Here is an 18189-nt window from a genome sequence, read left to right on the forward strand (position 1 = left end):
TTAAAAAAAAAAAAGAAAAACTTGGACATCCCTTTTAATTTCCCGAATTTTTAATAAAGCCCTTTTAAACGTAGCATAATAATATAGAGCAATTAGATTAATTATAGGAATATAGAGTTTTATTTCTATTTAATTTTATTGACTATGAAAATACATAATAAGCGTTCACGTGTTGTGCGAAATATTAAAATAATAATATAAATAATGCCGCGTACTATGATTGAAAAAAAATAGCGGCAGCGATGACTATGAAATGAAGATCGCTGTTATTTTATATGGGAAATGTCCTCAATCGTCATTTCCCAGCCAACTGGACGCCGTTTTTTTGATCATACGGTATATATTGACAAAAAAACACTGAAAAGCATATATTTGTTTTCTACTGAAAATAATTCCAAAATAACTTGCAATCTGGCAACATCGAAGATGTGCGCATGCGTAGTGCCTGTGACTATATGCAGCAAAAACTCGATTCAAGGTCAGCCACCGGATCCACACCATTACCTAACTTTGAAAGTTACTATAAGTGCTACATATTTTAATGATAAAAAAGTGTCGATAAATTCATAAAAGGGACGTGCATATGGGTTATCTATATTCGAAACAATAAAAGTACTTTTTAGTAGAAGAAAATTATAATAAACACTAAGAATAAACCGAAAACAATATTAAGATAACACCCTGTAGCTACGAAACAAGGCAGAATCGAACCTTATGTTGATATATGAAAAATACATTTTATTTTTACGTAAGGAATCCTCTATATCTCTGGAGGAATCTCGCCACGAGAGATGGCACATGTTTTTTGAAACACCCTGTATAAAAATATAAAAACGTAAAAAACTTGCATCCGCATATTAGTAAAAGCTTTATTTTATTATTTTTAAGATTAGATGTTTTTATCATTCTTTATTCAATGGTTTTTATATACAAATATCATTTTAGTTATTTCTTCTTTTTAATTTTAAAGTTTTTTACGTACATCTTTACACCAAAACCACACAATTCAAAAACTCAGCGAAAATAAACTTTGGCGAAATGAGATCCGAATAAAGTTATTTTATTAAAATACTTTAAAAAGTAAGGACCTCTCAAAGGGACCTCTAAACACCCATCCCTAGCTACCAACCCTTGTTTAATTATTTAACCATATAATTCTGGTAGATGTCGCAACCTTCGTTAAAACTGTGCAAATGTCCATATTATTACACATTTATTATCAAAATTACTTTCTGTAAATATTTTCATAAGAGTCAATCACAGACATACGGTACACACAGTATATTATCATGATTTACTCTGTGGTGTATTATTTCTTTTTTAAGAGAAAGAAGAGAAAGAAGCTCTCCCCACTCATCACTTTTCTAGGTGAAATTTTGCATTTCATTCTGTTCTGGATTGGTATTGCATATTGTGTTTTATTATCACATTATTTATTAAAACTCTAAAGTAGATTTAATTTTTGTGTTAAAAAGGCTCAAAATGGATTCCAGTACCGGTAAGATTATTATTATTGTAGAAATTAGTATATACCAAATATTTATTTGTAAATAAATGTCTATTTAATTAATGTCAAATTAAGTATATTTATGTAAATACATTATTTTTTTATAACGCTATTAACAGCATACTAAATTGTGTAGTTGATAAATATGATTCAAAAGAATCTTCGTAATATTAATATGTTTAAAGCTATCCTGACCAAGGATCATTTAGAGAAGTTCAAGAAGTATTTTCTCTCTGATGAAAAGAATTTATTGGCACAAAATGTTTGCTCAAAAATTGACCCTTTTGAAGTTGCCCTCTCAAGAAAAAGGATTGAGGAAACTCAACATATTTATAACTCCAAGGTGATATTTTCATTTTTTACTTTAAACTGGCAGGTATGTCAACAAATATTGTTGTAGATTGAAGCTGAAGCAAAACCTGTTACTAATCAAAAGAACTCAGGCCGCTGCTGGCTTTTTGCAGCTCTAAATGTAATTCGATTGCCTGTAATCAAACATTTTAACTTGGAAGATTTTGAATTTTCTCAAGGCTACCTTTTCTTTTGGGACAAAATTGAAAGATGTAATTATTTTTTAAACAACATTGTGGAGACTGCTAAAAGGAATGAACCTGTAGATGGTAGATTAGTATCATTTTTATTATACGTAAGTAACATATACAAATATATTATTTTCAATTTATTTCCTGAATTGTGTGTCCTAGGACCCTACTTGTGATGGAGGACAGTGGGACATGATTGTTAACTTAATTAATAAACATGGCCTAATGCCAAAGAAAAATTTTCCTGAATCATATAGTTGTGAAGCCAGTGCAAGAATGAATCAAGTGTTGAAGAGCAAGGTATAAAAAATATTTTAAAGAGAAATAAATTAAACATTTACTTTCATATATTATAACTCCCCTTTAGCTTGTTAACTAGAATAAATATTTGATGTTTAATGTTTTCTTTGGGACTGATATTCCCCGGAATTTTCACAAAAGTAAATGTTATTGAATAATTTATATATTTAAAATTAAAATTATATTCTTTATTATTCACTAATATATGTTTTTTAGTTACGTGAATATGCTAAAGCTATAAGAGATCTTATTCAAAAAGGTGGTAGCGATGGAGACGTTCAAAAATTAGTGGAAGAACAAATGATAAATATTTATAGGATTGTTGCCATATGTTTAGGTATATTTAATAATTTTATGTTGTCAAAGGTACAACTATATTTTTATTATCATTAGGGATACCTCATGATACTTTTACCTGGAATTATTATGATAAGAACAAATTCTTCCATAGCATTGGACCGATAACGCCTAAGGAGTTCTATGAAAACCACATTAAACCATTGTTTAATGTTGATGATAAGGTAACTTTTACTACTGTTTATTATTTAAGATATGAATTGCAGATATTTTTTTATTTGTTGACTACTCTTTGCATGTAAAATATTACAAATGCTTTATTTATTAATAGCATATCATTTAAGCCTTTTATCCTCAGTTTATTATTATAATTGTTTTGATATCTAGACATCATTTGTATAGTTTATCATATCTTTAGTATGTATTGTATTCAATATGAAATGTAGCTATTTAACTTAATTAAAATGATTTAACGAAAATAGAAAGCAGTTAAGAAATACTTTGAATGATTAAATCAATTTTATTAGCATCACTTTTTTCACATATTATTCGCATCACTTTTTTCACATATTATTCGCATAATTTTACAAATTAACTTATTTTCCATAATTTTATATAAGCATATTTTATTATAAACATTATTAAATAAAGAAAATTTTTAAGTCTTATGGGTATTTCGCCACTTGCACTGTAAAAGAGCCTCTACACTATGCGGAGAACTCTTTGAAACAGATCAAGATCGCATTTCGTCGTCCAACTTTGCCGCATTTCGATTTATTTCCAGTTGTCTTGACCGACTTAAGTTTGCCTCGACCTACTTTCGATTCTTAAAAGCGCCTGAAAACTACGCGTAAATGGATTTTTTTGGCGTTTCCTGTTGCCTCATTCAATTTTGTTTCGTTTTGAGCTATTTCCAAAACGTGGCGGTATCTGTACCCGAGGCAAAAGATTTTTTTTCATAAATCTCAGTGAAATAAGTAAACCTAGACATTTCTAAAATAGCTGTTGTTACGATGATATTTCGTTAATTACATCTCGTTTTATGTTGATATATACAGGATGTCCCAGGCTGAGCGTGCATTAGAAGTTTCTAGAGAACCACAATATCTAGATCGGAGATTTTTTGCACATCGTTGTTTTACAACGAGATCTATCGATTAAAAATATTTTCAATATGGCGGCACTTCCATTTTTATTATGTACTTAAATTCTCTGTAAAATTCTATGAATATGGATGTTAAACACTCTATATCTAACATTAACCGTTTTTGAGAAAAAAATTATTTAAAATTTGTGGACGAAAAAACTACCTGTCAAGAAAATTTGTATAGCGTAAAAGTCAAATTTAGTGATTACCACAGCCACTGTTCTTCATGTATATACATAAAGAGAAGACATGTGGCTATCTATTTCAAAAATTAACTTGTTCAAATGTCATATAATAATGGCGGTAGCTGTCATGGAATTGAGTGATTAAAGAATTATCATAAATCATTTTTTTCAAATGGAAACCCAGTTTTTTTATCCCACTAATGAAACGGTTTTTCAATTTGTTACTTTTTAACTATACATGTTCCTATACCTAAAATAAATCGTTTTTAAGTTATTTAAGATTGAGTTAGATAACGTATATTTTTCTTGATTTTATCTAGCTTCCTTTGACATTAAGTGTCAAACGGTCAGACAATTTATTTCCATCTGTCAGAAAACGAATTATTTGAATTTCCTATATTATAAATACTGCCTGCCTGAAGAGTTTAAAAAGTGTATTTATAAAAAAAATATTATTTTCGCTCTTTAGTGGTATCTAATAGTTGATGTTATTAATATTCAATATTCCGTATGATCGAAAAAAAAAAACTGCGCAAAGTGGGCTCGAAAATGATGCTGCTTTTTGAACAAAGCGTCAAAATATGATGGCCAGATCTAGTTTTTTACATCACTTGACGTTTAAAATCGTAGGCTACTGGTTAAAATCAAGAAAAATATAAGCTTTAAAACTAAATCTTAAATAACTCAAAAACGATTTATTTTAGGTATAGGAATATGTATAGTTAAAAAGTAACGAATTGAAAAGCGTTTTCACTAGTGAAATAAAAAAAGTGGGTTTCCATTTGAAAAAAATGATTTATGATAATTTTTTAATCGCTCAATTCGTTATTATATGACATTCGAACAATTTAATATTTGAAAAAGATAGCCACGTGTTTCCTCTTTATGGCACAGTGGCTGTGGTAATCACTAAATTTGACATTTAGGCTAGACACATATTTTTAACAGGCAGATTTTTTCGTTCAAAAATTTTAAATAATTTTTTCCTCAAAAACGGTTAATGTTAGATATAGAGTGTTTAATATCAAAATTCATAAAATTTTACAGAGAACTTAAGCACATAATAAAAAATGGAGGCACCCATTTAAAATAAGAAAGTTGCTGTCAACTTCCGGTATTTCCGGAAGTGCCGCCATATTGAAAATATTTTTAATCGATAGATCTCGTTGTGAAACTATGATGTGCAAAAAATCTCCGAGCTAGATGTTGTAGTTCTATAGAAACTTCTAATGCACGCTCAGCCTGGGACACCCTGTATATTCCACAAAATTAATATTTGAACACGCGTTTATAATATTTAGAGTAGATATTTAAGAACAATACTTTTCACTCAATCTGCAGGAATAATTACAAAATGTTTATTAATTTTATTGTAATGAATTAGTATATAAAATTGTATATGTTATGTTTCTTTACGCGGACTTAATTGATTAATATAACAGTAGTATTGCTTGATGAGTAATACTGGCAACATCATCAATATATCGAGCCGATTGGGAAAATTATTGGTTGACCCGATGTCAATAATAATAACATGGTTTGATATAAATCCATTCAAAAATAAGAAATAATTAGACGATTTTTTAAATAGTTTAACACCGTGGATTATAACCTATAAAAGGCGGACCGCCAAAACAGTTAGTCACTGCGTATTGACCTGCAGTTTTACGATTTTAAGTTTTGGAAATATATTTTTTACTATATCGTAAATTGTAATTAACAATGTTAGACAATGATTAAAGCTAAATATTCTTGTGTAACCTTAGAGGAATAGCCAATTTAATCTACCATCGGTTAACTGAATGCACTGTTTTTGATTTTTCATATCAGTTTAATATAGTGGTATTACATTACACCAGGGTTGGCATGATTTAAATCAAGTGATTTTTTTAATTTTAATCATGTGATTTAAATAAAAAAATTAGTTTTATTGAAACTTTATAATAAATTAAAAAATAACTGTAAAAGTTATAAAAATCTGTCTTAGAAAACTATAAAAAATATTTCTATAACAGATATAACATAATAAATCGAAAAATAATTGTAAATTTTATAAAACTGTATAAGAATACCTATTCATCAATTTAAATGTTGAACCGATTTTTAAAGTAATTTGGTGTGAATCCATAAGACCGCTAAACGCAGGGATTTATTTTAAAATTTATGTATAAGTGACAAAAATTCGCTGTTCGAATACATATCATTCGCAGACTAGTACAGAACTACCTAGGTTCTTCTGATATAGAGACTATATCTTCATACCCGAGAATCTATAATCGTTGTCAGAAAACAAAATGTTTTATTTTTTTTTGAAACGGTTGTATGTTTCCAAATTCTTACCGACATTTTCATTTGCAGTTAGTACTTTACACTTTGACATTAGATAATACTAATTTCATTCTGGACTTAAGGCTATTTCCGAACAATAGTGTATTGTTTTATTAAGAGTAGAAATTATACTTTTTTTGACGATGCTGTACATTTTAAGGACCATCTTGATCGTAAGCTATTCCGACGTTACAAGGAGGCACAAAAATTACATTTTTACTTCGAATAAAACACTATTTTTTTTAAAAAACATTACAAATAATTTTTTAATCAATTTCAAACATTTCAAATAATACAAACAGTAATCGAGAAAAGATTTATACACTCGTTGAATTTGACACCTAATATCAGTTTAATAATATATTTTTGTACTTTTGTGCTTAGGCGTAACGGTGCTTTACTTTTAAAATGACAAAAATTAATACTTTTGATATGTTTGAAAAAAAAAATCATTTTGATCTGAAGCGAGCGACTTTTTTAGAGCGACAGAAATATTTCGTAAAACATTTCGGGGATAGTGTAGAGGCTGTTTAAGAAAATCTACAAAATAAAATAGTTATTTTTTGTAAACACAGCTGTGTTAATCCAAGGGAGACTAACTTGTCAGCAGTGACTAATAAACAATATTGGCTAACGTTTCGGGAAGTATATCTTTTCCCTTCGTCGGAATACAACTATTCAAGAACACTTTAGTTTTAGTGCAAGTGGCGATATACCCATAGGACTTTTCTGAAAAGATGAATCCGCCACTGAGGTACAGACATTTTCAACAAGCATTGTATTATACTCTCCAAAAAGCTAAATTTTCTGAGTTAATAATGATTTTAGTTACCTATAGAAAATGCCGAATAAAACAAAAAGATTAAACAAATCTGTTTTTTATGACACAGGGATACAAAATACAGGGTATTCCATTTTAATTACTGGAGAAGTATAAAAACATTTACTTTTGACTCGCTCTGTATACAGGGTGTTTCAAAACAAATGCGAAAAATTTCAGGGGGTGATTCCTTGTTCAAAATAAAGGGTAGTTTGATTCATAAACGTTGGGTCAAAAGTCAACCATTAGGGAGATATCCCGGTACAAAGATGGCGGAAAAATGTTTTTATTTTTTATCTTGAAAATGAAAAGAGATAGACTAATGAAATTTTATGGAAGCATTACTGTTATGAAAACACACTTTCTGGTATTTTTTTCACTTTTTTAAAATGAGTGGAAGGGGTTGAAATAAGCTACCTCTATCATTCTTGTTAACGAAATTTAAAGAGAAATCTTATCAAACACATGCAAACAAATTTGGATATTTTATTATATTTAATTTGGATAGCTTAGTTTGTTTAGAAACTTTTTTATCTCTTGTATTTTTTTGACAAAACTCACCGATTTGAAATTAAAAAATAAAATGTAAAGCATTACATGTCAGGACAAAAAACATTTTAGATAAGGAATCTATTATTATCTATCTAGTATCTATTTTTAGATAGATAATGATAATAATCTAGATAATAACGTATTGCAGTAGAGTAATGTCAAATAAAATAATATTAGAAACATCCTAAAAAGTGACCCAGCGGCCGACTAGATTTTTTCCTAAAAAAATTACACCAGCCCACTAGATTCTTTATCTAAAAATGTTTTTTGTCCTGACATGTAATGCTTTACATTTTATTTTTTAATTTCAAATCGGTGAGTTTTATCAAAAAAATACAAGAGATAAAAAAGTTTCTAAACAAACTAAACTATCCAAATTAATATTTTTGCATGTGTTTGATAAAATTTTTCTTTAAATTTCGTTAACAAGCATGATCGGGGAGTTTATTTCAACCCCTTCCACTCATTTTAAAAAAGTGAGAAAAATACCAGAAAGTGTGTTTTCATAACAGTAATGCTTCCATAAAATTTCATTAGTCTATCGCTTTTCGTTTTCAAGATAAAAAATAACAACATTATTTTTCCGCCATCTTTGTACCGCGATATCTCCCTAATGGTTGACTTTTGACCCAACGTTTATAAAGCAAACTACCCTTTATTTTGAACAAGGAATCACCCCCTAAAGTTTTTCGCATTTGTTTTGAAACACCCTGTATATAAAACAATGCTGCATATTTAAGTAGGTTGAATTTTGAAGGACACTTTGGTACTTGAAATGTTTAAAGAAAATTTTTAGAGCTTTTTTAAGCACTAATTTAGTGACAAATTTAGTTTATAAACATCATATTTTAAAAACCACTGAACATAGAAAAAGAGATGATATTTTTACAATGGCAATTTTTTAGGTTGAAAATTTGTTTAAATCGCCCCCCATATATCGACAAAAAATATTTTTTAATTTTTTTCAGCTATTACTCGCGTTATTTAAGATAGAGGTGATTATCTAATACCTGAATACCTGATACAGAGCTCGTCACTCTATATGTAAATGGAATATTTATTTGAAAATGGTTATATTGTTTTAGGTTTGTCTTGTCACCGATCCAAGATCAACTAATCAATATGGTAAAGCATACACTGTGGATTGTCTTGGGAATGTTGTGGGTGGTCGTCGTTGCATTTACAACAATCAACCAGTCGAACTGCTTTTAGAATTAACTGCAAAAAGTATCAAGGAGGGTGAAGCTGTATGGTTCGGCTGTGAAGTAAGCAAAAGATGCGCAAGCAAGATAGGAATTCAAGATATTAAAATGTAAGTAATTAGCATTTTAAGAAACTACTTTTAATTCAATTCTCTCCATTTCATACCTGTTCATTTATTTTTTAAATTATAGTATGTTTTTGATATTTGACAATAACTAATAAATAAATAATTTTAAAAAAGTTCCAACAATAAGGCAGCAATATTTTTTGCTTCCATTAAAATTTATTCCTTATCTTACGATATTTCATCATCCTAAATTGACCGATAAAACTTCTAAATTGCAGTATGGAAATATCTAATCATATCTAGAGCTAATAGGGCTTACAGCATGTAAATAATATACAGGGTGGTCCGAACTGTATTCCGGAAACTTCGGCAGCATATTCTGCAGATAAAAACAAGTAAAATTGTTAAATAAATGTATGTCCTAAAATGCTTAGTTTCAGCCTTGTTTATATATTCTTAAAGTTGTTCAACCGACTAGACAAAATGTGCTGCCAACTGGAGGACTAATCGTGAACCTTTCGGGGCGGAGTCAAAAATATCGATTATTTTGGTTATTTTCCTCAGAGTAATGTAATAATATAGCCCGGGTTTCTGCATCTTTAAGTGATCAGCTGATTAAGAAATTTAAACGAAACATTTACTTTATTGTAGATTGTGGATTATTTTTGCCTGTTTCTCAGCTCTCAAAAATTCTCAACCATATTGTCAAGAAAAATGGCCTATCCGCCAGAAATTAAAAATGTATTACTGGTTGCCTGCACAACCGCAACGTATCCGCCAGAAATTAAAAGACTTTTTCAGGCGCCATCTTTTAGTCAAGTCGAGAAGTAAGGGAATCAGACAATAGAATTGTCTGGTATGAAGAAGTACGCTTTCCGAGAATTGGGGAAATATACTTTATTCTCCAATTTTGTTTATTTCTCAATACATAACAACTAACAACACCATAACAACAAGCTACCCATAATTCTATGCTTCCAGGAAGGAGTTGTCAGCCTAGTTTTTGGCGCTATATTTAAATAATTCTTACAATATTTAGAAAAAGTTACATACCTACTTTAATTTGATTTAATGCAGATTTATAAAAGAATCATTTCATTCTTAGATTATTTATTCTATTCTAAATTGAGTGTTGTACGAATTTTACGATATTTCTTTTTGAAAACATAAAACTTTTTACATTCTTTATTAAATGTTCAAAAAAATTGCAACTTGCTTCAATATGATTTGACATTAAAATAAATATATTGTACTTAATACACCATCTAAATCTTTATTACACCAATTAAATCTTTATTAATGTAAAATATGGCCAGAGTTTTAAAATTAAGTTTGCTTTAACTTTGTATGTGTGAAGAATTATAAAAACTAAAAATTTCATTATTTTTTATCTCACACACAAATCCCGTTAAACCATAAAACTTTCTAAAAGCAGGATACATGTCTCACTGACATAATTCAAGTACATTTTCATTGAAATAATGTATCAGGAAAATAATTTAATTAGATAATGCAAGATTTATTTTTTATTCTGTTTCACATGGTCTTCAGTATTTTCAATAAACACAGTATTTTCTACGACGTTCTCTATGGATTTCTCGAAAACTACTAGAGATAGAGAGTCGATTAAATGGGGAAAGAATTGCAGTTTTGTGAGGTCATAAATATGCGCCTTTCAGATTTTTGAAAAAGTTCATGGATTACTAGATATTTCGAAAAAAAATAAACTTTGGCTATTTTAAAAATTGTCCCTAACTCCATTATAGTCTATTTCAATCAAAAAGTTTTCAGATAAAAGTCGTAGATAATCACATCCTTAATGAGATTGCGTCCTCTATTTTTTCTTAAGCCTGTCATTTTTGACATATGAGACAAAACATATGTTTTTTTAAATGGAAACCATCGTTGGCCCTGACATCATAAAAAGCACCATTTTTTAAGCTTTTAAGCAATATAAGCTACAATGTTTTTTTTTTCGAAAAATTATTGAGTTATAGTATTATAGTCAATTTTTATCATTTTAAAACAATTTCACTTAGTTAGCCATGGAAACAAATTCAATCGTCGTTGCCTTCAGAAATGCAAAACTGTCACATCCAAACTTTGTAAATTAAAATAAATAAAAATTGTAAATATGAATTTTTTAAATGAAGAAAAGCGTGTAGGATTATTGGCTCAACTTTTCTTGGCCACACATTTTCCAGAATACCTTGACCGGTGAACGTTATTTTTACGTTTTTTTAGACATGTTAGAAAGACATGTTAGAAAAGTTAAATTTAGATTGTCGCGCATCAATAGGGTGGTTCCAACATGACGTTTATTATGACACCTCCCCCCCTATAATGACAGAAATGTTAAAAATTATTTATATCACAATTATGCAAACTCAGGTATCGGTAGAAGTGGGCCAATTGCATGGGCCCCCTCGAAGAGGCGGTACGGGAGAACATTTTCTAAAATAACTTAAGTGTATGGGGTAGTGATATTATGACGTTTTAGTTTGCGTAATGTAAATCGTAAAGAACCGTTTAAAAATATATTTTGTGTTTTTATGTTATAAGTCATAACAGAGTACGAATACCATACCAACTAAGTGAAATTAGCCAAGAAAGAAAAGAATTGGCTATAACTATAATTCTGTATCTAACTGTAATTTTTCGAAAAAAAAAACATATATACCTATATCCATACCTATATTGCTGAAAAGCTTAAAAATGGCGATTTTTATGAAGTCATGGCCAACTACGGTCAAAAATTACAGGCTTTAGAAAAAATCAGAAAACACAAACTCATTAGGTATGTGATTATCTACAACTTTTATCTGAAAACTGTCTGTTTGTTCTTTGTCTAAAATATATTATAATGGAATTAGGGACAAGTTTTAAAATAGCCAAAATTTGTTTTTTTTTTTTCGAAATATCTAGTAAGCGATAAACTTTTTCAAAAATCCGAAAAGCGCATATTTATGACCCCACAAAACTGCAATTCTTTCCCCATTAACCGACTCTCTATCTCCAGTAGTTTCCGAGATACCCATAGAGAACATCGTAGGAAACTCACCCTGTATAGTATTTTGAAACTAACTATTATTAATATGGAAACTAATTATAAAATAAGACTAGATTAATTTAATTTCAAATAAAGTTGATCAGATTTTTTTTTTTCGTTTATTCTATTACCAGAAAACCAAGATTATATGATAACGTACTTTTCAACGAAGTTGAAGGAAGATATTATAATGTATCTATCACAATACTTAATAGAACTACGACAATTACAAGAAAAACAAAAAGAAGAAATACCCAAATACCCCTTCACCTACTACTCAACTACAAAATAAACGAATATAATCTCTTAAAAACACTACACAACTACTTATTCTTGTATTCTACACTGAACAAATTATCAAACTTACTAATTTATCAAACAAAAAGAAAAAATAACAAAATTATCCCTTCACCTACTACTTAACTACAAAATAAACTATAAAAACACTACTATACTATTTTTGGTAGACTACAACTAACATGCTACACTAAACACTATAATTAAACTTAATAAATTCATTTAATTTTGCACTACAACTACAAAGAAATAAGAACATTTTCTAAAACTAGACGAGACAGAACTTCCACGTGCGACCAGGATAATAGGACAAGGGGACAAAGAATATAAAATACCGTATGATCGAAAAAAAAACGGCGTCCAGTTGGCTTGGAAATGACGATCGATGACATTCCCCATATAATTTTACATATAAAATGACAGCGATGTTCATTTCATAGCCATCGCTGACGCCGTTTTTTTTATCATGCGGTACTTTAAAATGTGCAGTTATAAAGAAAAAATACCTCGAAAATTATCTAAACAAACATTTTTTATTTCTTATCAGTGAGAAACATCGGTCTCGTCGGCCTTGAAGAATTTGTCGGGTATTTACAATGGTCGAATTGTATAATTGCCAGCTTTTATAGCATATCTAATAGACAAAAAGTATCTGGTCGATTAGTAACCAATTGGCACAGTCCGAAAATTATCGATTTTTATTTTCTCTGTTTTTATTGGTAGCTTCAAAATTCAGAGTGACAAAAAATATTTTTCTGTAGGGAAAACGGTCCTGCCATCTAGTAGTCTTAGTCCATAAACGTCTTAGGTTGATCTACTTTAAAAATATATATATACAAGGCTATCAGTAACCCACTTAGCTGTACCATATTTAAACATTAATAAAATATTTTTTTAAACGTGATAAATATTAGGTTCTCAAATGGCTTAAAGTTATTTAATTGGTTTTAACATGTCCAGGAATTTATTATAACAATCTGAGGTTTATTTCACATGTATATGTTTTAGCATACTATTAACACTAATAGACTAAAATTTTAATGAATTTCGTAATTCTAATCCTAGAATTGTTATACAGAGTGTGCCAAAAGGTTGGCAACTAATAGGATTTTTTATAAATAAAAAAAAATAAATAGATGCGGAATTTCTTCAGCGTACCAAATGACAATAAAAAATATATTTTATTTTTTTCATTTATGCAAGTTTTGTTTGTACATCATGTATATTTGATTCCAATTAAACTTTTAGTTACATAATCGAGGACGCGACTTCTACAACGAACTACATTCATTGTTGCCAACCATGGACATATTTGTTGGGTTATGGGATTAATAATACACGGTCAATTTTAATAAAGAATTATTTATTATTTTACTAGAAACACGCCCTCTATATATATATATCTATATATATATATATATATATATATATATATATATATATATATATATATATATATATATATATATATATATATAAACCTTATATCATCAAATATTATATATATATATATATACTGGGCCTTATATAAGATATATATATATATATATATATATATATATATATATATATTGTAAAAACTAAGAAGAAAATTCTTGGGGATAGCTGACTAGTGGCAAAAATTAAACAATTTATTACAAACGCCGAGCTTTCGGAAAATATATTTCCTTTTTCAAGGCTAAAACATATCACAAAAGTCAACTGAATATAATATAATATTATATAAACTTACGTGTAAAAGGTTTAATTATAAAAATAGAAAAATATATCAATTTCCATATGGAAGAAAGGAAAACACGTAAAAAACATATAAGGTTAATCACAAGTTACAAATAAAAATAAAGAAAAAATCAATAATTCATAAAATCAAATCATTAATACAATTATCATTACACAACTACGTTTACATAATCTAAAATCACTAATATGTCTATTAATACGTTCTTAAAGAACGTATTCGTATACGTTCTTAAAGAACGTATTAATAGACATATTAGTGATTTTAGATTATGTAAACGTAGTTGTGCATTATCAGAACATGTGATTGATACACTACATAATATTGATTTTAAAAATGCAAAAATTTTGTATACTGAATTTAATACTAATAAAAGACTTTTTCTTGAAATGGTAGAAATTTACATTAATGATAATTGTATTAATAAAAGAAAAGATATTGAGGATCTTAGTAATATATATTTCTTTCTTATCATTTTATTAAAAATAAAAATAATATTTAAAATTTGATTTTTTCTCTATTTTTATTTGTAACTTGTGATTAACCTTATATGTTTTTTACGTGTTTTTTTATTAATAATTAAATTTACCTTTCTATGTCAAAATAATTTTTAGTAATGTCAGAAATCATGAATATTTAAGAAGATTTTAACTTTTATACAAAATTTTAGTTCCTTTCTTCCATATAGAAATTGATATATTTTTCTATTTTTATAATTAAACTTTTTACACGTAAGTTTATATAATATTATATTATATTCAGTTGACTTTTGTGATGTTTTAGCCTTGAAAAAGGAAATATATTTTCCGAAAGCTCGGCGTTTGTAATAAATTGTTTAATTTTTGCCACTAGACCGCTATCCCCAAGAATTTTCTTCTTAGTTTTGGTTATAATTGATCGGTCAAGACTTCCTCTTTATATATATATATATATATATATATATATATATATATATATATATATATATATATATATATATATATATATATATATATATATATATATATATATATACTGTTTAAAATACGTACAACTTCACTAACAAAGAACGCATTTAGGCACAGCTGTAAAGGGCCGATCGTCTTACATAGCAGTTTTGTTTATATTATTCTACTTATTGCATTCATAGCTTTCGTGCTCTAAACCTTAACATCATCAAATATTAACTAAAGACGTAACATACTGGGCCTTTGTCTAAGAACTTATATTTCTATTTATAAAACATATAAATTAATTTTTGTAAATATTCCAACAATATTCGGCGCCGGGCTGACTAACTGGAATTTAAATTTCGCGCTGGGGATTCAGGTGGTAGTTATGCTGTAAAAAATGTCAAGTTGTCACATCTATTTATTTATTTCCTGACATTGTCATTCGTTTTGACACTTTAGTTTTGTATATTATGAGTTTTTGGTTTAAATAAATAGTGTTGTGATACTTTAAGCTTAAAATTTTTTACAAGCAGACCTTGCAGTCGAACATTGTTCTTTTTAGAACACCTTTTATTGCGAAGTGTACCAGATAGCTTAATAGCCGTTAAAAAACTTATCGCAACTTTATTAGAATATTTTGAACGAGAAAGCGGTAAAGATAAACCAACTTACGAAAAGCCAGGAGCGTCATAGGTGGAAGAGACCGTCATTATATCTATCTCACTCCGGTTCCGGTAGATATAAACCGGTTAAAGTGAGATAGAACATGTGGCTAAAAGTTTATTTGATATGAACTATACCGGGTGCGTCTCAAAAGTGTCTAAACCCCTATAACTTTTTTATTTTTTCAGATAAAGCAACGAGATTTGGTATGTTAGTATATGACATAAATTGGGATTGATTGACGTATTCAATTGTTTTCTGTCACTTCCGGTTTAGCCGGAAATGACTACAACTTTTGATTTTTAAATGGCACCCTCGGTATTTTTTCACTTTATTCGATAGAAAATGACACTCTGAATCGAATGACATATCATATGTCAATTTTTGACATAACCACTCAAAAACAAATTCTATTTTAAATTTCAATCTAGAGTGCCATGGCTGTGTTAAAAACACTAATTTTTAGTCAAGGAGCCTTGGAAAAATAGATTTGATCGTCTAATGTTTTTAGTGTCTTGTCCTGGCCGGTTAAAAGATGCCCAAATCGTATTTTTAATCATACTCAATTTTTTCAAATGGAACGAGGGTGGCTCATTAGCATATTTCGAAAAAGCATTTTTTACGAATAATTTGATACCACACACTTGGTATTTTGGGTCAAATTGTCGTTATTAAACGCATGTTACAATTTCAAATAAACTATATGCCAAAATGTCAAAAGTTGACATATGATATGTCATTCGATTCAGAGTGTCATTTTCTATCGAATAAAGTAAAAAAATACCGAGGGTGCCATTTAAAAATCAAAAGTTGTAGTCATTTCCGGCTAAACCGGAGAAGTGACAGAAAACAATTGAATACGTCAATTAATCCCAATTTATGTCATATACTAACCTACCAAATCTCGTTTTTTAACTGAAAAAATATAGAAATAATATTAAAAATAAAAAGTTATAGGGGTGAGCCACTTTTGAGACGCACCCTGTATACCCTGTATATTATTAGTTTGTTATAATTCGATTATTGTTGTTTTTTTATTAGGTGTTTTATATTTCACTTACCTGGTCCTTTTGTATTAAAGAATAAATATTATTATTATTGTTTGGGGTTAATTATTGACCTAATGTTAATATCCGTCCTACCTGACTATTTGCTATTATTAGGAACACACTTTCAATGTCTTAATGGTAAACCTAATTATCGTTTTTGATTGAACGCCTTTTCTGTATTACAAAAACATAACTTTCCTTCTTACAGCGAAATATTGCATGTATTTATTTTTTATTTTTTTTTCAGTCATGATTTTCCATTAGTATTTGGAGTTGATATTCAGACTACAATGAGTAAAGGCGATAGACTTCTATACGGAGAGAGTGCAATGACTCATGCTATGGTCTTCACCGCTGTACATGCAGATGTAAGCTACTACTTTTTTAGACAGTGTTTTATAATTTATTTTTGATTATACTAAAATCCAACCATTAAAATTTATTAATTTACAAAAATATGCATTTTATTTCAGGAAACTAATGAAGTTCAAAAGCTACGCGTTGAAAATTCTTGGGGTGATGACAGAGGTGAAAAGGGATATCTCTTAATGACTTCGGAGTGGTTCAAGGAATTTACTTTTGAGGTCGTGGTGGATAAGAAGTTTGTGTCTGAAGAGGTTTTGGATGTGTTCAAGCAGGAACCAATTGTATTGCCTGCTTGGGATCCGATGGGCACATTGGCATGTTAGTTTTGCCCGCGCTCATTATTATTTGTTTGTTTTAACACCAAGATTGGTATTTGGTAATATAGAATTTATTATTTTTTCATATATAAAATAAAGTGTTATATATTTAGCATTTCGAAAACACTTTGATAATATGTAATTATATTCCTTTTTTTTTTCTTATAAAATTAAAGTGTTTTTATCATTTATAATATGACTATATCATTTAACAAATATTAAAGCTTGCTGTATACATTGAACATTACCACCACTTGATAATTAATAAGTTACCAGTTTCTGAAGGGTTATAATTTTAGAGAATTTATAATCTGATGCACCTGCTTGCCTTAGTAAGTACCCATGTTTATTCTAATTCTTGAATAAACTCAAATCATGTAACATACACTAAACTTTAAGATTTTGTAAAGTCTGATTTACAACACTTATGTTAAAATAATTGTATTCAAGTGGAAACTAATAATTGTACTGTCTTGTCTTTGATTATATGATTTTGTATGACTTGTTTATTTTTTTCCTTCCATGTCTTTGTCTTTTGTAATTGTATTTAATTGATAACTTAATTTTAGACTTAAAATCCTGTTTGGATAGGTATTAAATTCTTAAAAATATCTTGTTCGAAAAAATCAAACCAATAGAACGATTTTAGATTTTATGTCAATTCATAATTTTTATTATAATCATATACGCGTCTTTCTGCGAGTTATGATCAATCAAAATTTTATATTTTTTACAATTTGAGGCATAAGAAAAGCTTGAAACCAACTGTAATATTGTTTAATATTTATTTCTAGATCTTAAATATAGGTACTTATAACTTTAAAATTCAT

At 28.5% G+C, this 18189-nt stretch overlaps 1 protein-coding gene across 2 annotated transcripts; it reads left to right on the forward strand.

Moving 5' to 3' along the window:
- Nucleotides 1-1307: 1307 nt before the first annotated feature.
- On the forward strand, nt 1308-17850 carry LOC115876025 (bleomycin hydrolase). 2 transcript variants are annotated; one of them, XM_030891695.1, is made up of 9 exons: nt 1308-1498; nt 1693-1850; nt 1908-2153; nt 2212-2349; nt 2566-2686; nt 2743-2870; nt 8764-8990; nt 16924-17044; nt 17150-17850. In XM_030891695.1, exons 1-9 carry the CDS (start codon nt 1483-1485, stop codon nt 17363-17365), a joined length of 1371 nt encoding a protein of 456 aa, XP_030747555.1. In that variant the 5' UTR covers nt 1308-1482; the 3' UTR covers nt 17366-17850. The 2 variants fall into 2 exon arrangements, with proteins under 2 accessions (XP_030747555.1, XP_030747554.1); XM_030891694.1 differs by lacking the exon at nt 1308-1498 and having other exon boundaries at nt 1638-1850.
- The last annotated feature ends 339 nt before the right edge of the window (nt 17851-18189 follow it).

Source organism: Sitophilus oryzae, unplaced genomic scaffold (assembly GCF_002938485.1).
Source record: "Sitophilus oryzae breed Bouriz unplaced genomic scaffold, Soryzae_2.0 scaffold_1396_pilon_pilon, whole genome shotgun sequence".
Lineage (NCBI taxonomy): Eukaryota > Metazoa > Arthropoda > Insecta > Coleoptera > Curculionidae > Sitophilus > Sitophilus oryzae.

Excerpts from the sequence above, each read along its gene's own strand:
- LOC115876025 (XM_030891694.1), top strand. The coding sequence starts at position 1,653 with ATGATTCAAAAGAATCTTCGTAATATTAATATGTTTAAAGCTATCCTG. Across the intron at positions 1,851-1,907 it reads AACATATTTATAACTCCAAG|ATTGAAGCTGAAGCAAAACC; the intron begins GTGATATTTTCA and ends ATATTGTTGTAG. Across the intron at positions 2,687-2,742 it reads GATTGTTGCCATATGTTTAG|GGATACCTCATGATACTTTT; the intron begins GTATATTTAATA and ends TATTATCATTAG.